At 38.7% G+C, this 23,793-nt stretch overlaps 1 protein-coding gene and 1 long non-coding RNA gene across 2 annotated transcripts in view; one reads left to right on the top strand and one right to left on the bottom strand.

The window, feature by feature from the left end:
* LOC146466184 (uncharacterized) overlaps positions 1 to 23,793 on the top strand; it is a 40,178-nt gene that overhangs the window by 8,825 nt on the left and 7,560 nt on the right. Inside the window, exons 7-20 of the mRNA XM_085127678.1 lie at positions 433 to 836; positions 1,549 to 1,665; positions 3,658 to 4,635; positions 5,415 to 5,455; positions 6,804 to 6,886; positions 7,929 to 8,179; positions 8,613 to 8,754; positions 9,193 to 9,581; positions 16,830 to 17,238; positions 17,621 to 18,045; positions 19,086 to 19,211; positions 19,692 to 20,094; positions 20,410 to 20,813; positions 21,982 to 22,098. Of these exons, the coding sequence (XP_084983804.1) occupies positions 433 to 836; positions 1,549 to 1,665; positions 3,658 to 4,635; positions 5,415 to 5,455; positions 6,804 to 6,886; positions 7,929 to 8,179; positions 8,613 to 8,754; positions 9,193 to 9,581; positions 16,830 to 17,238; positions 17,621 to 18,045; positions 19,086 to 19,211; positions 19,692 to 20,094; positions 20,410 to 20,813; positions 21,982 to 22,098 (4,289 nt within the window). The remainder of the gene's footprint in view (positions 1 to 432; positions 837 to 1,548; positions 1,666 to 3,657; positions 4,636 to 5,414; positions 5,456 to 6,803; positions 6,887 to 7,928; positions 8,180 to 8,612; positions 8,755 to 9,192; positions 9,582 to 16,829; positions 17,239 to 17,620; positions 18,046 to 19,085; positions 19,212 to 19,691; positions 20,095 to 20,409; positions 20,814 to 21,981; positions 22,099 to 23,793) is intronic.
* On the bottom strand, positions 15,370 to 16,206 carry LOC146466185 (uncharacterized). Its single transcript, XR_014868096.1, has 2 exons — positions 15,529 to 16,206; positions 15,370 to 15,498 (listed from the first exon to the last, which is right to left on the bottom strand). It is a non-coding gene; the product is annotated as an uncharacterized LOC146466185 (long non-coding RNA).

The raw sequence follows: 23,793 nt of genomic DNA on the forward strand, positions 1-23,793 counted from the left end.
CAATTTTAGCAAATAAGTCCACACTGTTGATCAAAGCAGGTAAGGTTACGTGGAAAAGTTCACCTTATTAATTACCTTTTTACGTAATTGTTTTCTGTAGTGAAGGAAGTGCAAACAACAGGGACGGATTGAGTGATTGGGGGTGGAGGGTAGGGGGTGGGGGGTATAGGGTGAAGGTAACCGTCTTTCGATTGGTATTATGCACTCAATCGGTTTGTTAAAGTCTGTCTGAATTGCTGAATTGCTGGCTGGAGGAAGGGTGGTCTTTTGCGCTCTGGCAATTCTTCGGCTCCCTCTTTCTAGATTTCCCGGATCCGCCCCTGAACAAAACAGCCTTTGAAAGTTAAGAGAAATTGCCACGGCATTTCCAAAACTAGACCCAAGCATTGGAAGATGAGACCATTTTTTACTACATTCTCTATATTTTCATAGCATAATGTATTGGACAGACTGGGGATCTTTCCCAATGATAGAAAAGGCTACCATGTCTGGAAAACAGCGTAGTTTTGTGGTGAATTCAGGATTGCAATGGCCAAATGGCTTGACCCTTGACAAGCAAAAAAACCGCCTCTACTGGGTAGATGGCCACTATCACAAACTGGAGTACTTGGATCTGATCACAAATAACAGGGTAACGTTAATAAGTTCTTCCATTATCTTACCTCATCCCTTTGGACTGACACTACTTGGAGATTACTTGTATTGGACTGACTGGCAACTGGACAGTGTCTATCGAGCCAACAAAGAAAACGGTGGTGATGTTACTCCTTTTATCACCGGTCTTGGGCAGCCCATGGATATCCATGGATACAGCCTCAGTGAGCATAGGACTCTGGGTCAGTAAGTCGAGTAGCGGAACTTTAATCATGTCATGTATTCCCTGCCTATGATTATACCAGACTATACTCGGTCCTTGTGCCCTGAAATTTTCAATCCTGATCTGTTGCTTCTCTCTGACAAGGTATGTAAGGATTGTTTTCCCTCTGTAAATCCCATATCAACGGCACCCTTACATTTGCATAATCCAGACGTTTTCAGTGAGAAGCAAAAGGTAGGCAGGCCTTTGAGAGCGCTTTAGAAAGTCCCATAATCCATGCATTTAACTAGACGTGAATGATATGAGCTGTTTGATTGCTTTAAACTGCAAATAGTCAGTACACCGTGAAACGTCGATCATTTTAACGTAATTTGCGTAATCTGCTGTGCTTTTTTTGCTTATATTTTGAATTTTCCCATATTCTCCAAATAAACCTAATTAATGACACCAAATTCCAAACAAAGAGCTTTGCTTTTTACGGGCTCTGCCCTGACTGGCCATTCAATCTTTGGATACCATTTGCTTGTTACCTGCCAGTGTTGCCCAGGTTTTCGCGCACGAAACACTAGGCCAGCATTGTACCTTGTATCAGCGTACACCATACCTTAAAGGACATGACAGTAATATTTACTGTCATGTCGTAATTTATGTTAAAAATGCCAGTTTGTCATCAACTTTTCTCTGGCAAACCTAAATAAGTTTCTAAATCAGTGTTTGATCTTCGTTATTAGATCATCCCTGTTCCTTCTCTAACGCTGGATGTTCTCATCTATGTCTTCTAATACCCGGTGGATACTCCTGTTCTTGCCCAGATCACCTGGACCCTGGCGAAGTGTGCCACACTTCACGTAAGTGGAATAAAGAAAAATAACGTCACCGTAATGTTTTGGAGTTTGAACTGTTTTCGTATTTAACTTCAGAAAACGCCATAAGCTGACATTGTAAACTAAACCACCTTTTCTTCAAAATTCATGGTGAACTTTTGCCGATTTTGTGGAAATTATTGGAAGAAATTTAAAAACCACAATTACCACTGAACGATAAAACAACCTAGTTTCCTGATGTTTAAATTTTCGGCCACATTTTGCCATTGCCCTGAACTCTCATAAACAAAACTTGCGTCAAAAATGTTCAAACACAAACAGAAGAATGAATCTTTACATTGTAATTTAACATTAGTTGAGGAAGCCCATGCGGCATAAACCTTATGGTTTCTTTGTGTTTCCTCGCCATTTTCCTTTATTTCTTTACAATTTGTAAATTATATTTGGTGGCAAACAATAAAAAGAAAGAAAGAAAGAAAAATCGGGGGCAAGCGGCGTCAAGTCTTCGCTCTTCAGGTCGGAGCGCAGATCATAAAAAATAATAAGATCCGGCATCTCTCAACATTTTTTTGTTGCTGTGGTCTTGACAAATTTGGAGTTTGATAAGAGGAAACTATGAATACCGTCGGGTGCCAGAGGGTTTTTCCCCGTGAGCGGCTACCGCGAAGGTGAGCCTGATGATGACGACGCCGTCGTCGGGATGAGCGAGGTAAAGGCCCGAGTTTGAAGGGCATTCGGAAGATGTGACTAATCCACAATATTCTCGGTTTGGCTACCTAGAACAGGATGAAATTTTCCCTGACTATAAGACTTTGTGTTACCTTGATTACTCAGTCTTAACTTAGGTCTTATCACGTGACTTATGATTTATTGATATAAGTAATAATAATGATAATAAAAGTACGTACATGGGCGATATGGAAGCGAATCTAGTGTATATACAGAAATAAATTAGCGTTTCCGATGTAGATTTAAAATATTCAACATTCTACGTTTGCAATGACTATCTTCAAGTTTTTAAATTACAGTTATAAAAAATGAAAGGTTGAATTTTGGACTGAGAAGTTACCCTTCTCCTCGTAAATTATTTTTACCGAGCAATCGACAATGTAAACCGTTTTGGTTGTAATTCCCTTCCCTTTCAATCCTTGCGTTTTCCTGGAAAAGAATATCACGTGACCTGTCACGTGATCTACAGCACAGCTTAATTGTGGTTGAAAATGCTAATGATGATAAGGCCTTTCAATCTGCAAAATTTCGATTTAGTGTCATTTCCATTGTTCCCCAACAAACCATTTTTCCTCGTTAAAGCCCTTAACCCAAGCCTTAAACTGTTTGAGTCGAAGATAAAACCCGTTAGTTATAGGGTAGAAGGATAATCTAACACTAACTTTATTTGATTGAGTCACATTGATGCCGCACAGAGGACATAAACCCGCATCACACTTTTTCGCAACAAGGCCGCTATTTATGAAGATATAGGAAAAACGCCTGGCAACCTTGGTATCCTCGTTCAGAGTCACATCAGAAGCACTTTAATGCCATTTCGTGTAAAGAATTACTGAATGGTGTAAACATCTTAGTCATGCGAGGCGAATCAAGTGATTTTCTTTGCGAACGAGTTGGGGTTACTTCTTTTGTCAACAGATCATCATATTAGAGACACTTTCGTGTCATGTCATGTAAATATTACCATGAAGATGGGAGTGCAAAAAGAATTTCGGCTGTGAAAATTCCCCACTGTTTTACCAAAGCCCTAATACTTCGAGATTGTTTATGAATATGTTTGATGAGGCCGAGTAAAATCTCGATTTCAGCCTCTGTGGTAGCCATCCGGCTCCACAACAGCACTAATTTTTTAACTGGCAATCACAGAAACGTTTGAAGATTTCAGCACTAGCCATTAAACCACGACATGATTCATGCGACATGGAGCAGTGAAATTTGTTCCAAAATATTTTCTAGTAAAATGAAAATTTGATCGTTTGAAAAACGCTTGTATGATTGTCTTTTCAGGTGCAGCATTGACATCGACATCACCACCACCATCACTGCCATCATCATCATCATCATCATCATCACTAGCAGTGTCAGTACTAGCATCAACATCATTATCACCATCAATGTCACCATCAGTGTCCTCATCAGTGTCACCAGCAGTGTCACCATCTGTGTCACTATTATTGTCACTATCATTGTCACTATCAGTGCCAACATCAGTGTCCTCATTGATGTCACCATCAGTGTCATCATTAGTGTCGCCATCAATGTCACTATCATTGTCACCATCTGTGTCACCATCAGTGTCAACACCATTGTCACCAACAATGTCAACAACTGTGTCCTCCTTGGTGTCATCATCTGTGTCACCATCGGTGTCACCATCATTGTCACCATCAGTGTCACCAACAGTGCCAACATTAATGTTCTCGTTAGTGTCATCATCAGTATCACCGTCATTGTCACTATCAGTTTCCTCATCAGTGTCTTCGTCAATGTCCTCATCAGTCTCATCATCTGTGTCCTCATCGGTGTTAACATCTGTACCATTATCTGTGTCATCATCAGTGTCATCATCTGTGTTACTGTCAGTGACCCCACCAGTATCACCACCTCTGTCTACATTGTTATCTTCATCGGTGTCTGCATCAGTGTCAGCCTCAGTGACACTATCATTGCTACCATCAGTTTTAGCGTCATCGTCACCATCACTCTCTGCATTACTGTCATTATTAATGGCACCACCATCGTCCTCATCAGCGTCAGCATTAGTGTCAACATCAGTGCTACCGTCGGTATCAACACCACTATCAGTGTTGGTGTCAGCATCACAATCAACAACAGCGGCAATATTACCATCTAGTGAGCCAACGACCAAGTCCCCTATGTCTTGCCGTCCTGGTACTTGTAGAAATGGGGGAACCTGTTTTATCCCAGAATTTGTTTGCCACTGTAAGAGACATTTTGTGGGGCACGACTGCTCAGTGTATGTTGGTAAGTAAAGGTTGCTATGACTTAAATACTGCATGAGAAACTGTGGTGTTTCAGCACTAAACTTTGATCATGCAATGGGTACCTTGAATGGTTGCGTAACCGTTTTAGACGATGGAAGCTATGTAAATAATTAACGTTTGGGCGTCACTTAATACTTTGTAAAGTGACTATCAGGTGATGACTTCCTGCTGCAATTTGATCTCTTTAAAACCTCACTATAAAGCTTATATGCTAGTTCTAAGGCCAGTTCCAGACGCCGCTCCAATCATGTATCGAACCTAATGCCTTTAAATTGGACTCTTGAGTAACCTGGGTACGACGACTGATTATTTAGACTCTACCTGCGCTAATTTTCAACTAAAACTGAAGGAAGTAATGCATATATAGTGGGAAAAGCCTACTCTCAATCAACAGGTTAAACATGTTAATCTGTCGTTATCCGCGTACTCTTTAATTTAAAAATTGTAATTGTCATGTAAGTAATTAATGTTAATTAACCTATTACTCTCTGAAATATATGAGCGCAGTTTTACTGTACTCATTGTAACTGACGATGGCACGGTGGGAGGCGAGTGCTCTCACCACTGCGCCATCTTTGCCATACTGCGGCCCAGAATGACAAACCTCTACAGAGCTCTGTTACATCTGAATCAAACTAACCTTAGCAAGTGTGCACTACTTTACTCCCACCACAGGCAACGGTTTCTTGAGTTACGCCTTTCATTAGGACATTATCAGATAATAATTATACATCATATTAACGTTAACTGTTTTTACAGGTTCTAATACCGTGCTAATGGTGTTAAGTCTTCCAAGCAAGGTAACTTTCTGAAATAAGATGGTTGCGTGTCTTGAACATAATTTAGGGGGTGTTTACATGATACCGGCACGACTTTCATTCCGGTACGAGTTCACTCCAGTTCCCTCTTGTGGCTCTGTATTCGTTTACATGATATCAGCAAAAAATCTTGTACCGAAGCGAGTCATACCGGTGCGAGTTCACCCCGGTAACCGCACCGGGGCGAGATTTTCATTCCGGTACGAAAACTCGTTCCGATGTCCTGTAAACGCGGTACAGCCGCTCGCTGCAGCATGAAATCACTCTCCTGGGAGTCTGGAATGGATAGCGCATGAGCGGTCTTCGATATTCAATTCAATATGGCGCCAAAATCGCGTCGGTCGAAAAAAAGTATCCCCTCATGTAAACACGGTACGAAATCACAACGTCATACCGGTAGCAAACTCGCACCGGTGCGAATTTTCACATGTAAACACCCCCTAAATTTCATAATTACCTGAGGGACTGGTTTTGAAATATTTCTATCTTCAAAGTTGAAAGTAACAGTGCTGCAATTATGTTAGAAGGGCCGCAACCGTGCACAATGCTTTGTTTTAACGTTCACCACACAACAGCGGAATTTTTTAAAGGGACGTTTCTAATGGTCCGCTGCTCCCACACATTTCAAAGTCTGTTGTAATTTGTGCAGGAAACATATAACAAAGAAGTTTTGTTTTTTGTTTCTTAAGTTTCTTAAGTTTGTCTGGCGTCATAACCATTGCATTTTTTTATGTTTGATTTATGGTAGAAAATAGTAGAAAAGGCAACCAAAATTGTAAGTTACGATGCCGTATTATGTTCCTTTTCTATCCCTTTTAATGCCAATTATATAAAGGCGTTAAAGCTCTTTTGACATCGCCAACAAGGACAACTTATAGTAGTTGAGGAAAAAAGGTCCCCTATTCTAATTTTGTCCTTGAGGTTATAGAACGTAAATGTACATGACCCACGGTTTGTGCCATTTTTTGGGAAGGTTTCAATGTCCTATTTGGAGATATTCAGCTTAAATTGTTAATATGATTCTGGGTATTCTATGTAAAGCCTTGTTCACATTGAAGCCCAACTCCAGTGAAGAGTCGAGATATGATTATTACAAAATTCTGATATCCAATCAGAATCAGGCAGTTTTACTTCCTGCTTGAATCGTATAATGTAGCATTTGCCTTGATTCGACCACTGCGCAATTTCTTGAAAATTGAACTGATCCCAGGGGTTCCTAAATGAAGAAAGATCACTATCATAATAAAATTATTTTGATATCTACAAGGTCTTAGGATACTCTTAAAAGGTGCACTTGACACAAATACTAAAATGTTTATCTTTTTTATAGAGTTTGTGGAATGAGTTTCAATTTCAAAGAGTGGTGGCAAAGGCGTGCACAAACTTCTTCTGTAGTAATGGTACATATACAAGGTAACAGCAAATATTAAAAAAAGTGGACCATTGTATAATGCAATTTAAGGGATTTGATTGGCTTAGCGGCCATGGTATATGAGCCATTATACCATGCCCGAGAAATAGCGACCATTGAATTGGCTTCTAGTTGTTCCCTCAAAGCGAAATCAGCAAGATCTAGCAATAATTATTGACTGTTTTTAACAAAAACAATTGTTCCACTCGCACTTGTTGGACTTGAGAGGATTATAGCTTCTCGGCGCTTCACGCGCCTTGTTACCTACCTATCGTCTCATATCCAACGTGCGCTCGTGAAATAATTGTTGAATATACACTCGACAGCAAGATGATCGCGTTTTGTTCAAAAAGAAAAGTATTAAAATGCATACGCAATGTGTAAAAATGTTGCAAAATATTCACATCTGGCATCATAATCATTTCCCTGAATCTAGATGCCGTCACTTAAAACGTTTCTGGAACGTGTAAACTGTTTTACCTCCTTAGACTAAGCTGTTATTTGACGTTCTATAATTCTAACTCCATGAAGCATATTTCAAAGCTTCGGAGATGTGAGTGGGCAAAAATTACGCGGTAGGGGGATTATATATGTCTTTTGTTTTTATTTCTTTGCCCTCTCTATGAGAACAAAAATTCTTAATGAACGCTTCCGTCGTAACAAGATACATTTCACCTAAGGTCAATTCTAAATGTGATGACGTCACAAAAAATTTTGAAATAATGAGATTTGCCAAGACATTTGGAGAGGGGTGGTGAAAAATAGCTACTTGCCAAAAATCACCAACCATTTTGCAGTTTGGGGGTACGATATTGGTACTGTTGTTAGAATGGAGTCATAGGAGCAATTATCAATAGCAATATGTCACTTCCAAATTGCAATAAGGTGTCGATTTGCGACAAGTAGGCATTTTTCATCATGGTCTTTCCGAATAACTTATACATCTCATAGTTCACAAATTCCAATTTTTGTGACGCCACACTTAAAAACTTTATTATAGTAGCCTGATAGACCTCTACCACTAAGCAGTGGTTTACCTTGCAGCAAGTCGAATTCTGGAAGACGTAAAGGTTCCGAAGAGGCAGCATACTGTACGCCTTCTGACGTTATAATCATAGGAACGTCTTTTGCAGCAGAAAATACTTTAAAAATTGAGTTTGCTGTTCTACATCCATCTGTGAAGGGACAGCCTCCCCAAGTCGCGAACCCCGATGAAGTTGTTGAAATGATAAAAGAAAATAAGGAAATTATACAGAAGGAACTTGGAGGCACAATTCAATCCGTCACAAGGAAAGGTAACACAACTAAATGATTAACATAACAGCTGGCACAAATATATATGTATATTTTTAAATATAAATATATGAAACATCATATTTTGAACTGCGGATGAAAGATTAAACAGACGAAAAAAACTCGCATTTTCCATCTCGCATTTACCCTAAAAAATGTTTTTCATTTGCAACTAACTCGCTTCTCGCTTGTCCCTTACAGGCTACCGTACGATTAATTAAAATATTAATTTAACTTATCTAATTTATTGATTTATTCAGTTTTTTTTTGCTTTTGAGAGCGCAAGGTAGTCAGGTTCCAGAATGTCACATTCGCCGAATTAGACCTATTTCGTTTTAAAAGTTGTTGGTTGGGCTGTGTACGAAGGTGTCTAAAGTTTATGTTAGAACTGCGATGTACGTTTTACTAAAACAGATTGTGTCTTTTAATATCAAGGACAGGAACCAACGATAACTGGAGGTAACGCAAGAAAAAGAAGAAAGAAAAAGGAACCATCTGTAGCACTGAGTGTCGTTGCTGGAGTTACTACTACTGTCAGTATAGTTGTGATTGGATTTGTTGTCTACCTATTTTGGAGGTAACAATAAAATTTAAAATTTAACTTAATTTTATCCCTACATCCTGTCCACACGGATCCGTTTTCGATCATTCAGTTTTACCTGAATTGGAAGAATTTTAAAAAGTTGTATCCTCTTCCAAACGATGATAAGTTTCCATTCGTTGATGTTGAATCGTTGACGCCGTTTAAGTAAGGTTGCGCAGTCTTAAATCCAGTGTTCACCACCTTTTTCAAATTTATCCACATCATTTTAGGCAATCTCTGAATCCATATCTTTTTTCAATCTCTTTCAATTTCGTTTGCAAAAAAAAAATGTGTTGACGTTACCCTGGCCTAAGTTAATATTAATAGTTGTACTTTAGAAATAAAAAGGGGTTCAAAATTGAATCTTAATTTAAAATAACTGTTACTTCAGCTGCCATTTCTGGAAAGGTAACACATTTTTTTCCTCTGCAGAAGAAAAGTGAATAGGGCACCTAACGACAGAGGAGAGTTTCAGAACAATTTCGAGAACCCCGCTTTCAATGAAGAACCGGCGATATATGAAACAATACCGGAAGCTGCAGACACAGCCGCAGCTACACAGCCGGTGTCGTCAATCCCAAGAGGTGATGATAATGATGGTTTGCAGGAACTTTCCTTCCAAGTTGACAGGAACACTATCCATATTGATCAAAGTGGAAATCGTTTTGATCATAAAAATGAAAATTTTCATCCTCAACAATATGCTTCTCTTCAGGGAACATCACATTGCTATGCGGATCTGTTCCGTCCTCCTCTACAAGGTCAAGGGATGGTGCAAGCTGTTGAAAATGCCCACTACGATGTTCCTCGTAGTGCGTCCAGTGCTTGACCGTCAGCAACGCGCGGAAGTGATGACATGAAGCATGTAGATGGGCACTATAAGATGCCTCGACATGGTCGGATTACAAAGGAGCATGCTTCCTATGATAACATAATGTTTAAGGTGGAATCACAAGTTTGACTCTGACTGGCTTTAAAAATGAAATGGCCATGTGAATTGCCTCGATCCTTAAAAATACCTTTGACTGATTTAACACCAAGAATACTTGAGTCGTGCTGCCTAGCCGTAGATAGGATCAGTGCATGATGATCATTGAATTTTATAAGCGTTCGTTCAAGGTCAGCAAAAACGAGGAGACAAGTACCCGACTTCTTGAGGGAACTTTTCCCTTTGAGAGAACTGCCCGTTTTCGTGGAAAAAATCTTCTCGGGAATTACTCTACGACTTGTCACGGAACCTAAACTTGTTTAAAATGAAGGCACGCATCCTCAGGACTTTTATACTTGTCCCTTCGTGTGAACTGCCTGTAGGGCACAACCCTGCAACCAGTCCTCTCTTGTTAACACACCAAGAGACTAGTCCTCGGGGAAAATTCCATTGTGGTGTTCCCTCGTTTTGTCAAATAATACTAAAATATACCCACCTTGCCCTCTGCTAATTTATATTAATTTGTTAATTAATGGCCCGCGCGAAAACACTCGGTCCGAAATATACAGTACGGACCTCGAACTCGGTTAGTAAGAGGTGTGTAATTATCAAATTTCCTACATTCTGAGTTTAGCTGTGAAAGCTAACAATGCAGAAACACTAGTAAGGGATATTTACTAATGGGTCGTTTTATACAATTAAGACCTTTATTTATTTATTTTTACAACACACTGCCTAGATTCCTAAAAACTATCAGTGAATGACAAAGATTTGCGAGATTTATATTAATAGTGATAAACACCCCGTTATGGGACTATCGTTAACTGAAAGAAAATATATATCTTAGTTTAAATGAAGATGCGTTGAGCAGATGTGTACGTCAACCGTTTTCAAAACAACAGTTGTAATGGCCATAAAGGGCTCTCATTTAATCAGATCCTTAACTGCCAATTATTGATCGGCCTCATATTTATATATTTCGCATTTATTTAATTATTTTTAGTATATTGTGTATTCAGTATTTAATACACAGCTTTATTGTAATAACATAAATGTACGCTTTACTAGTTCTATACCTAATAAAGTGTCTTTCTGTCTAACTTTGTTAAAACATTTTAATTGTGAAAGCGAACAATACTTGCTAACTCGCAGATAGTAATCAAGCTTGTTGTGGCGGGTGCAAAGGAAAAAAAAGACACTTAATTAGAGAATGGATACAAAGTATCATTCAACAAGTAAGCCGTGTGCTCTCTCTCTTTCTCTCCTCCGCAGAGGCTCCTTCATAAAAAACGGAGAGAAAAGTTAGAAATGAGCAGAAAAACAGAAATGGAGAAAAGAGGGAAGCGAGGTACAACGGGAAGAGTTATTTCACTGTCTCCATTTGCTCCTCGTTATTTCACTCTCTCTAGTCTCTTGTTATTTGTCTCCGCTCGAGCGCGAAGGAGTTCTCTGCGGAGGAGAAGAGGTGTACTCTGTAAGCTGAAATTCCCAAAAGATAAGAAACACTACCCTTTCCCTCGACGCTGTTATTAGAGAAAATCGTATTGGATCCTAGCCTTCCATGGTCATTTTTACGGGAGTCGTATTACCCAAGAAAAACAAGAACTACGTGAGAGGCTAATTAGAGCCATAAATTTGCGTTCGCGCCAATTTATCGAATTTGAACTACACAATGCAATGACAATGCAATTAACAATACAAACATACCTATAAGAGTTAATTATGTAATAAATATTATCACTACCTACTATACACTTATAATAAAATGAATACTAATAAGATACTAAATACTATCATGACGTACTTTTAACAAAAAAATCAGTAATCAATTTATTTTTCAGGTAAAATTTAAACGTAAAAATCGATTTTGCAGTTTTGAGAGTACTGTCTAGATTGTTCCAAATATGGACCATGCGGTAGTAGAGAGTTCTCTGCCCGGTACTTCGACTTATACAAGGGGACTCGAATCTCTTGGTCTTGACTTGCTTGCTCGCCTACGCAGTTGATTCGTTCATGGCAAACGTTGATGCGTATGCGCAATCAATCAAAACAGACATGACCTAATACATTGATTTCCGAACTACACTCTTTTTTGGATATATATAAGAACGTCTAATTTTGAGGCTGAGGCTGAACGTTCTTATTATTGGTGGCAATTTTAGCCGGAAAAGTTCGTAAAATGTTCTTAAGTTATCTTTTATAGTGTTTCAATAAATCTCTGCGAACGTAACCAAGACATCTATTATTTAGGTTAATTCGACAATATAGACTGAATTTTTACTTGTATTATTTTATCCGTATTTAAACTATTCATTATAAAAGTAGTTGGTTGAAATAAAAATGTTCTTAACTGACTCTCAGCCTGGTTAATGTTCTTAGTATGTTCTTAAATTTTTGTTAATCTCAGCCTCAACGTTCTTATAAAAAAGCATCTTAAAAAAGAGTGTATTCCCGCTTTATTCGTTCTTTAATTTCACCCAGATAATGTCACAGATAGATAGAGTTACAGTGCAAGTTATCAAATTCATATTCAACATACACATGTTTAATTTACTTCATCAGTTGTGAATCAGTACAGTTATCAAAACTCAGATCCAGTGTAAACCAAGAAAGCTGAAAAAGCTTTTTAACCTTGTCGCTTTGCCCTACTCTACACCCTATTATAAACTAGATAATTCTTAGCACTCGTTACACTGGGCACCAGAGGGTTTGATTCAGTTGTGAATCAGTGCAGTTATCAAAACTCAAACCAGTGCAAACCAAGAAAGCTGAAGAGGCTTTTTTTAACCTTATCGCTTTGCCCTACTCTACACCTTTTTATAAACTAGATAATTTTTAGCAGATCGCCCTCGCCCTTCAGCTATTCCGGCTATAATAATGTAATCAGCCGATTGTTACCCTTGGTACCAGAGGGTTTTTTTTTTTTCGCGCGCGGCGGGAACACTTTTTCGGCCGAAGGCGGAACCCACGAGCGAGCTTTTCGCGCGGGACCAAAACAAAGACCTGACCGAAACCTGCGCATGAAAAGTTTCTGGCACCCAGGGTATCCGATTGTGAGCTAATGGAATAGTTTGGGTTAGGCTCTGCACGCATAGCAACGTTAATTATCTACTTTCTCATTTAAAGCTTTATGCTTCGTTTCTTACCTATACAGAACGCCGCAGTTATTCACCCTGAGTATGACACAAAAACGATGTCGTTATGTAGCTTTATGTAATGTTTAAAACACGTGCTGCGGGTTTTTTGAACGGCTTCAAAAACATTTCTGGAAAAGCGTGTGTCAAGAGAGTTCATATGATGCTTTTGTGAACGTTGTAAATTAGCATACGAGAAAAACATTAAACATCCGGCATGCTAATAAGGAGGAGGTTTTATCGGTTTTTAAAACCAGTGCACGTGATGTTTTATCGACCATTTGATAGGTCAATGGGCTTATGAATTATTAATGCATATTTGAAGTTTAATTGATCATAATTTATTTCGGAACAAATTCTTAACTTTCTCGGGGGTTTTCGTTTTATGCTTCAAACCATAAACCATTGTTTTGTTTTCTCTAAAATGTAATTCAACTGTAGCACTTGTTGTACATTTGTGCTAAGATGCTTATAAATAAAAAATAAATAACAAAATAAACCATTGTTAAAACACAAGAATCTGACAACAGTTTGCGATAAAATCTTGAATAAATTCACGACATAAACGTAATTGACCGTTAAGTTGCTATTGAGGCAAGGAAGAACTCTGGACAAAAAAAAAAATTCCTCAAACGCTCAAAGAATTTAGACGTAAGTTATATAATACAAATAAAGAAAACGTTCATCTGGACAGTGACAAAATAGGGTATTCCTTGATTTGTTTTCAACATATTACTGTTAAACGCGAGTTATGGTCAAAGCTTAACAAGGAAATCGTAACCGTGACGATGCTTTATTTATGTTACTTTAATTTTGTGCGGACTAATACCGTTGAGTGCTGTCTTGGCCGAATGAAAACTAGGTGGCTCATTCTAAAAAAATATACAGTATTTTTTTTTTCCCGTGTTTTCACCAAGTTTCAAATAAAAGTTTTCAAAATAAACCAGGACACAGTAACGAAAAACTTGATCATGACAAAGTCCGGCTAAAGTTCTACCGGATGCAATATTTAAAATATTAATTTAATTTATTTTCTTCGATACAAATTTTGACTTTTCTTAAAGGTTGTTGAACACTTCAATCCCTTTATCATAAAACTTTCCAATTTGTCTTACGGTCCAAAACCTGAAATGATCTGCAAAGAGTTTTGAATGAATTTGCTTTTGAACATAAAAGTAAAATTTGTATAACAACAAAGTGTATTGATAAAACACCAACAAGAAACCACAAAAGGGAAAAAAAGATAGACAAAATTAAGTACTTGAACAAAAAGGCATTTCTGGCCTGATCTGAGGACGAAGAAACGGAGAAGGGCGAATATCATGAAAGTTCCCAATTATCAACACTCTTAATCGCGCCGACCACGAATCTTATTGACTAGTCCCATGGTACTCTCCGTGACTGTTACGGAAATGTGTCAACGGATTATCAAGTGAACTCTGTGGCCTGCCATCAGATCTAATTCATATCGAGGCAAATGTTTGCTTTGAAATTGCGCTTCTCAATTTTTATCTGGAGAGTGAGCGGTACAGGAGTAAAACTGTCAACTGTTAACACAACGTTAACAGTGTCTATTCTTGCATGACGCGTACGAAAGCTGTTTTCTATAATGGCTTTTCAGTACTTTTGCTGAACGTGCATTCTTTGCCTGACTTGAGTTCGATGGTGTTTCTTTGTAATCAAAGTTGCGCTCAAGGTACGTTAATATTTGTTAAATGAATTCAATTTGATGGCCATAGAATTAAGAAGACTAACATAAGACAGTTTCTCTTGGTGTAACTTCAGTTCTATCAGATATGATCAGATTCATTTGATATTTATTGCCCCAATTTGTTGCTGAGCTTAGCTAACAGCGATCTAGATGTGTCCATTAGTTTAAGTTTATGGCCACTGATTTACTCCTATTTGCTGAACTCGATAAATCGTCGTTTCAGTCAACGCTGAAAAGTTACACAGTATTGTCTGTTCGGAAGGCTTTAATCGCGTCAGAAATTTTGATTAATTGTGAATAGGACCTAACGTTTTTGTCGGCAAAATGTCAGCTTCAAACAACACTGTAAACTAATCCCCGTCTTTCGTTTTCGAAGGGGCAAATATCTCAATGGAAATGCAAGAAAAGCTCAGCTAGCATTTCCGTAACGCCACCGACAGCTCGTAAATTCTGATTCCATTTAAGTCCTAAAACTTTTTGAATCTCGATCTTGCACCCGAACAGATCAAACTGATCAAACTGTATTTGCTTACACGGAGACTCTTTGGAAAGACCACAAAGGGATCTGGGAACACAGGAGACAAGATTTAAGTATTTTGCTTCTGTTGTTCTCGTTGCATGTTCGCTTTGGTTGCCCCTGTTTAACTTTTAGTTAAATTCCTTTTGAGTACCGTGTAGCACGAAAATTTTGCGGGAGTTTTATTTTGCGGATTGGCGAGTTTTTGTGGTTTGCGGGAACAAATTTTTGCGGTTCGAGATGACCGAAATTTTTGCTAGGAACTACTGAATTTTTGCGATGCTCTGTTCAAGCAGCTGAACATTTAAGTGGAAGAAAGCTTAATACTTTTAACTTTTATTGTACGGTATGTTGAGTCACAGTTCACTCTACTTACATATTAAAGACATATCACTGTAATACCTTACTGCGTAAAGGGACTGAACAACAACGAAACAAAACAAAAAGCCTACCTGGCCTATTATGCACAACCAAACACTATATTATTTTATAAGAAAGCAGTATGAATGTTTGAATTACCCGTAGCTGAAACCGTTCTAGGCATACAGAGGGGCTTTCGAGTGAAAGATGTAGCACGTATACAACTTTGAAACCTAACTGGGAGCGGCCTGCTAAAATGCAAAAACTTTGCCCTACTGTAACGCAATGAGGCAGACTCAGCCGATGATAATAACACTCTTGTTCAGTTGAAGTTTCAAGAGTTGAAATAACTTCTATGCAGGCCGCCGCAGAAGCGCCACTAGAGCATGGTTGGTCTGTTTAAGTCCAATGTATATCGCTCCAATGGCTCAGATCTATTAAAAGTGGAGTTTTTAATTTGACTGAAGGGAGTTAACTTTTGCGGCGTTTTATTTTGCGGTGTTTTTTTCTGCGGGAACTAATTTTTGCGGATTAAGGTCAATCCGCAAAATTCGAAAAAATTAGAACCCGCAAAATTTTCATGCTACACGGTATGTATCGGACAATTGCAAATTACTTTATGCACATCTTACAATATTTTAGAACAGTTGTTGCTTAACCCTCCACTAATTGCTTTTTCTTCTCAGGTTTAAGTGGATGACTAGCTGAGGTAGAACATTTTTCGACAAATGTTGTCTGGCTTTTCCCGATTCTAACCCTTTTGGCACGCTTGCTGTCCCCGCCGGGTAGCGCTTACAGACGAGGACAGCATGACAAGACACTTTTTGTTGGCAACAACGTTTTTATTTCTACTTTATTTCACGGAAGGTATGTGTAATGATACACTCGAAATGAAGGCTATATTAGTATGCTATAACATATGGTGTAGATAGAAAAAGTGTCAGTGCAAGTTAACAAATTCATCAGTTCAACACTTTCTTTTTGGATTTGCAAAGAAAAACTAGCGTTAATTCGATGGGGTTTTGCCACTGACACAAACAGTTTAGTAACAGCCCTGAGGTTACTGCCTCAGAGTCACGAGGTCATGATCTTCCGAGCCCTCTTCTTGAACGAGGTTCCATACAGTTTATTTGAGATGTTTTGAGAGGGGGTGTGGTTTACTAGAAACGCGAGAAAAGCTTTAAATATCAGCAGCGATTTAACCTTATTCACAGAGAATAATTCACAGAGAAGCAAAATTTCAACTGACGTACCTTGTCCGAATTATTTAGTAGTATATGTTTAAAACAATATTGGTAAGTTTTGGGGTCTCCTCAATGAACAAATTTTGAAGCATTCATTGAAATGTCTGAAAGAACATGAAATGTTGACTGCATGATCAAGTATATTGATGTCACGATCTACCTGTCTTTCTCTCAGGGCTAGAAAACTGCTCTGAACCCTGTTTGATATACAGTGCAAGTTCACAGATCAACGGTATTGAGTTATCTACCTCCAGAGTTGTTAACCTTGTATCGAGCCTTCGTGGAGCAGTCGCAGTCGATGTCCACGTTAGGGAGAAAACGATCTACTGGAGCGATGTTAGGCCTCATAAACAATATGTCATTAAACGTATGAGGCTGAGCAGTAGGAATGTCGAGGACATCATTACAGACGACCTCGGTGTTGTCGAAGGCCTCGCTGTTGAATGGGAAAGTAATTTGATATACTGGACAGACTTCAGTAAAGGAAGAGTTGAAGTTGCTTCGCTGGATGGATCACGAAGAAAGCTATTGTTTGTCGACGACGTGAGCAAGCCGCGCGGAATAGCTCTGTACCCAAAGAAAGGGTTAGTGGCACTAAATATTTCAGTGGGGACTGATATCTTCCTGATTTCCATTGCATTACAAGTTAGGTGCTTAATCGTGATAAAGAAGGGGAACAGGAAGAGTACGGCGAAATCACGAGCGTGATCAAACCTAAACACCAGGTTTCATACAGGTCACTAAACCCTCAAACGTCTGCACATATGTTGAAAGTTCATGATGGTGTTGTTTGATTGACACCTGATTATCTTACTCGACAATCAAGCGATGTCATGACTAAAACTCGCACAAGCAGATATGGTAAAATTTAGGTAGTAAAACCCATTACCATTTTTTTATAACGATTTTTATTAACCTCATATGACACATAATACAATAATTACAAAGGCAAATTTTCCTCTTAAGGTTGATGTTCTGGACAGACTGGGGCTCACCTCCTAAAATCGAGCGAGCAAGTCTTGCTGGGCTAAATCGAACAGTCCTTGTTGATCTTAATAGCTCCAATCATATCTGGCCGAATGCCATTTTTGTGGATTATACAGAGGACCGTATCTATTGGATTGACGCATGGATTGACGCTATTGATTCCACTGACTTGAATGGGAATAACAGACGCCTTATAACAAGTCCCATTAATCCGTCTGACAACATGCATCCCTTTGATTTCACTGTGTACGATGACGTTCTGTATTGGAGCGACTGGAATACTTATTCTATCGAAAAACTTAATTGGACAACTGGTGCCTATTTAGGCAGGTTTGGGATAATAACAGCTGGGTTCGTTTTTGGCGTTGCATTACTTCATCAGTCAAGACAGCCAGCTTTTGCAGGTAAACGAAACTAAATGCGTTATATAATTTCCAATTATGGTCTTTTCCCAACGTCAAATGGTGTGGAGATTTATTATTTTGTCACTCATGGACCTCTTATGTCAAATATATATTTTGCAATGACACAAAGGATGAAATTAAGAAATTTATAGGCTGATTCGTCTCGATTACTTGCAAGAATACACGAATAGTTGCTATTTAGATTTATTGTTTCTTGTTGTCCGGACTTGTGCAGTAAAATGCCAGTTATAAGCCATGGCTTTTTTAACTTCACCAAGGGGTAGGAGGACGGGGACTTGTTATAAAATGTTCCGAAATAAGCTGAGAAGAACTGAAAATCACAGTAAAATATAGCAGTATCAAAATATTTTTTTCATTTCTTGGTCTTTAATTAAGCTCTGAGTGTTCACTAGAAATCGGAAAGACGTCAATAGTTAGAACATAAACACCGATTCAAAACATCCACAGGAAATGACAGTAACATATAGCAGTATCAAAATAATTTTTCCATTTCTTGGTCTTAAATTAAGCTCTTAATGTTCACTAGAAATCGGAAAGACGTCAATAGTTGGAACAGAAACACCGATTCAAAACATCCACGGGAAATTAACGGAACAAAACGAAACGGAAGCTAGCACAGAGCTCATAATTTACAACTTGCAGGTGGACAGCGTTTTTGTAATAGTGGTTATATTGAAGAAACAAGGAATAGTAGAGGGGGAATCCGTGGGGCATTATCATCGGAATACGTCTTTGTTTGCATGTAGATGGGGCTTATAATCGGCATTTTACGATAAGCCGTCTCATATAACCACCCGTAAGAATAATCAATGACCGGCTGCAGACGCAGCATAGGTAGAACTATCTCTTTTTTCCCAGGTTACGTTAGTCTCCTCTCTCACATGGGAAATGCATCACTTGTTGTAAACTAAAATAAAATAACTTTGTCTCAGCCAATCAGCATACAGTTATTTTACCGTCAAAAGTTTATCAATTGCATAATCTTCGATTAAAAGGCAATTTGCTGCTTATGTGTTTAGGTAACCAACTATGCAAAGTAAGTAACGGTGGTTGCAGTCACTTATGCCTGTTGACTCCCGATGGATATCACTGCGCATGCCCCGATCTCCTGTCAATGCAGTCTGATGGAAGGACTTGTCTAACAGGTAAAACAAATTAATTTGCCATTATTTCTTCAAAATAGCTTTTTAAGCCTTCGTGTGTATCAAGAAATGGTCTATTGTTCCGGCTCAACTTCGGGCATTGTGGCGTTAGACAATAGTCCTTTTGTCCTTGTTGGCGCTGAGGGACTTTGGTCGAAGCTAATCGGAAAGGCTCACGACTGATCGGGAAATTGTCCATTGAAAAGAAAGAAACTAAAATTGCATTTCGACTTCATCTCGCTTACTTTCATAACCGAATTTAAAATAAAGGTGCAGTGATGATGGTGCCCCAGCGTCATTATGTTAGTGAATAGGACGTAGGTATTTACCTCGCTGCTTCGTTACTTCGTTGCCAATTCCACGTCGGTGAATAATTGCTTTAAATACTCGACGTAAGTTTATTTTAAAAATCTCGCTTTGGAATGACAGTAACTATTAGTAAACATGTTGTGTAATCAAAGTTCATCTCTGTTTAATTTTTAGCTTCCCGGCAGTTCTTACTGTTTGCAGATGCTAAAAATGGTAGCATGATGAAAGCTTCCCCAAACAATGCTGGATTGTTCACTTCTGTACCTTTATCTTCAAGTATTATAAGTCGTCCCGTTGCCCTTGGCTATGATTTTGTACAGGACAGAGTGTACTGGACAGATGTAACAATGAACACTATCTCTCGGTCGTTTCTGAATGGTTCTATGCAAGAGGTCATTTTCAACCAAAACGTGCAAACACCGGATGGATTAGCGGTGGATCACGTTGGGAGGAACCTTTACTGGACCGATACAGGAACCAAGAAGCTGGAAGTCTCCAAACTGGACGGTTCTTATCGGAAAACGCTGATAAGCGCCTTGGATGAGCCGAGGGATGTTATATTGGATGTTGCAAAAGGGTTTGTTTTATTTGCTTTTTTGTTAATTCCTTTCGCGCCTTCTTTCGTCAATTAATTGTTTCTCACGTATTCGGTTAATGTAATCCATTACGTTTTCTCGAGCACCATCAGTTTTAGCAAAATACGTTGTTGATCAAAGCCGGTTAGTTTGTTTGGTTAAGTTCGCCTTTGCATTTTTTTTTTCACGTAATTGTTCTACGTAGTTATGCAAATACAAACAAAAGAACATTTGAACCTTTTATAGAGAACTGGCCATGGCATTTTCAACACTGAAATCACCCATGGGACGATGACTGTATTTTTATGTTTTCCTAGTATCATGTATTGGACAGATTGGGGAGCCTTTCCAAGGATAGAGAAAGTTGACATGGCCGGAAAACAGCGTGCTGTTGTCGTGGATTCAGGATTGCATTGGCCAAATGGTTTGACACTTGACAACGACAAACATCGCTTGTACTGGGTGGATGGCTGGCATCACAAGCTGGAGTACTTGGATCTGATCACAAATATTAGGGTGACGTTAATAAGTTCTCCCATTGTCTTACCTCATCCCTTCGGACTGACACTACTTGGAGATTACTTGTATTGGACTGACTGGCAACTGGACAGTGTCTATCGAGCCAACAAAGCAAACGGTGGTAATGTCAGTGCTTTTATCACCGGTCTTGGGCAGCCCATGGATATCCATGGATACAACCTCAGTGAGAATAGGACTTTGGGTCAGTACAGTAAATTTGTTGCAAGAGGAACTTTTATCACGTCATGTATTTCTTTCCTATAGTTATACAAGACAACAATCAGTTTTTGTACCCTCATGTTTTCACTCTTGATTTACGTGGTTTCGAAAAGAGTAGGGGATAAAGTTCCAGGTGTAGTGGTGTTTTCTTTCACTGATTTCATCTGTCTTTCACATTCATGAGTGGGTTGGGTGGGTGGGGGAGATAAAAAAATGGACGTCCGACCTCACCCCACAAAAGAATTGTAAACAGTCATGAGACTATGTGATATGCGCGGCATATAAATACTTTACCATACCATGAAAGGAACCTTCCCATTTTGACGGCCTCCCTGAAATTTGCATATCCCGGAAGTTTCCATCCTCGGATACTCAGGGGAAGTCAGTAGGGGGCGGGCGAAATGGCGCGAAGAAAGTTTTCTTGAAAACACGAGTTGGCCGTCACAGAACAATTGGATTTCATAAGGAAAACAAATTCCCTGCACGTGCTCTATACGTTTTAGTACATTTCTTCTCCGTCCTCGGCCAAAGAGCAACACAAAATGACTATTCAAGGTTTTGTCGCAAACGTGAAATTTTTTATCCTGTCTTCACTTGAACGCCGTTCCTACCAATGCTGTTCCTGGATAGGTTGATCACGTGGTACATGTAAAAATTCAACGTTTTTGAATCGTGAAGTAGCTCTAACGTGAGCTTATATTTTCAAGTCACGTTTTCGTTGCTGTCGCCGTAGTAGTTGCTTAAACTCCCTAATAATGTTTCATAAGGGTAGCTAACTAACTAAATAACCAACTAAACTAACACATTAATTAAGCTGCCTCGTGTCACCTAACTAACGTTCTTCGTTTTACCGGTTAAGGCCTTTTAAAGGTTGACGGGGGAGTAAAGATAGCGGAATACACGAAGACCCTCTACGAAATTGAAGACCCCGTATGGAAGCGAAGAATTCTCTTTTTGAGACAATAATTTATCGAGGTGGGATATTTGTTTCCCAATCGGATGTTCGGTTTGAATTCATTGGGGATCTTCGTTTACGTGGGTTTTTTACTTTCGGAAGGAGTCTTCTTTCTTTTCGTAGCTGTTGTGATCTTCTTTTTTGTTGCTACTGATACTTCTTTTTTTTAATTTCAATGCCTGGTCTTCATTATTAGATCACCCTTGTTCCTCCTCTAAAGCTGAGTGTTCTCATCTATGTCTTCTAATACCCGGCGGATACTCCTGTTCTTGCCCAGATCACCTGGACCCTGGTGAAGTGTGCCTCACTTCGCGTAAGTGGAATGAAGATAAATAACGTTGTAGTTATATGTTTTAGAGTTTGAACTGTTTTTTACTTAGCCTCACAAATATCGAACGCTGATATTGTTAACCCAAGAGCCTTTTCTTTGAAATTCATTTCACTTTTGTTGATTTTGTGTAAAATTATTGGAAGGTATCAAAAACCCACAACTATTTCTGAACTCTCATAGACCAAATTGGCGTCAAAAAATGTTAAAACATTAGTAGAAGAAAGGTTTTGTCGGCAGGCAGTTTTTACTCCTATGGCTAAAAAAAAAGATATCCTCATTTTATTAATATTAGCAGTACCATTTGGTGCCAGATAATTCCCCCCCCCCCCCCCCCAAGACCCGCTACCGCGAAAGTTAGCCACGATAGCGACGCCGTCGTCGTGATGAGCGAAGATAAAAACCGCTGTTTTAGGGCGGAAAGATGATCTAACGCTATATTTAGTTGGTTTCAACACACTGATGCTCCACAGGAGACACAAAAACCGGATTTGGGCTGGAGTACAATGTAATCAAACACACATCACACTGTTGCAGCAAGGTCGCTATTATTTTACTAGATGTAAAAATAATATCCGTAAGAGTGCATCTAGTAGGAACTGGGGGCATTGGACATCGACAAATTTTGCCTCAAACGATTGGAATAAATTAGACCTTTCAATCAGACAAAGCCCATCATTAGCTAGTTTTAAAAGAGTGGTAAGAAATGTAAATAGTCTTTAGTCTAATTTTTATATATTCATATATTAGTCTTTATTTTTCTTTATTATTATTATTATTATTATCATTTTTTTTTTTTTTTATTCTTTTTAATTTTAGAGGACTCTTTTGTAAATCACTTATTAGTGACATTGATTTCCTCAATAAAGATTATTATTATTACTATTTGTGAAGAGATACCAAATAATATCCTGTAACTAGGGTATCCTCGTTTAGAATGACATCGAAAACATTTTGATGCCATTCCTTGTGGAAATTTACTGAATGGTGTAGAAATCGTAGCCACTGTCGGTGAAAATAGAGTCATTTTCTTTGCGGTGGAATTAGCGTTTCTTCTTTTGTCAACAGAAGGTGATATTGGAGACACTTTTATGTCATGTCAAGCAAATATTACCATAAAGCTGGGAATACGAATATCTTTCGACTGTAAAAATTTGCGGCTGTAGTACCAGAGCCTTAATACTCCCAGATTGTTTATGAATATGTCTGGTGACGTCAGTAAAAAATCAGTTTCGGCCTCTATCTTAGCCCTCCGGTTCCACAGCAGCTCTAAATTTCCACTGGCAAACACAGAAAACATTTTAGAATAAACAGTAGTGCTATAAAAACATGACGTTTAAGCCAACATGGCAACATTATCAAATGAGAATTATTACAACATTGGTAACGTTATTTATATAAATGACGGTGTAAAAATACATTAGAATAACATGACAATGGTGACATGTTCTCGTTTAAACGTCATGTTTTATCTCGCTACTGTTTATTACCAAAGGTTTAACAAAATCTTCAGTTATCATACACAAAAAATCATGGAGAATGCGACGCCGAAATAATCTTAAAGGGTACCTTGAATGTCGAGGCGTTTGTTTACAGAGGTTTGGAGTCATGTTCGAAAGCGTTATATTAGCTACCTTGATTGGTTTCTGCATCACGTGTACGTGTACGTGCAAGTCAATC

This window comes from Pavona decussata, unplaced genomic scaffold (assembly GCF_977016875.1).
Source record: "Pavona decussata unplaced genomic scaffold, jaPavDecu1.1 SCAFFOLD_152, whole genome shotgun sequence".
In the NCBI taxonomy this organism is placed as follows: Eukaryota; Metazoa; Cnidaria; class Anthozoa; order Scleractinia; family Agariciidae; genus Pavona; species Pavona decussata.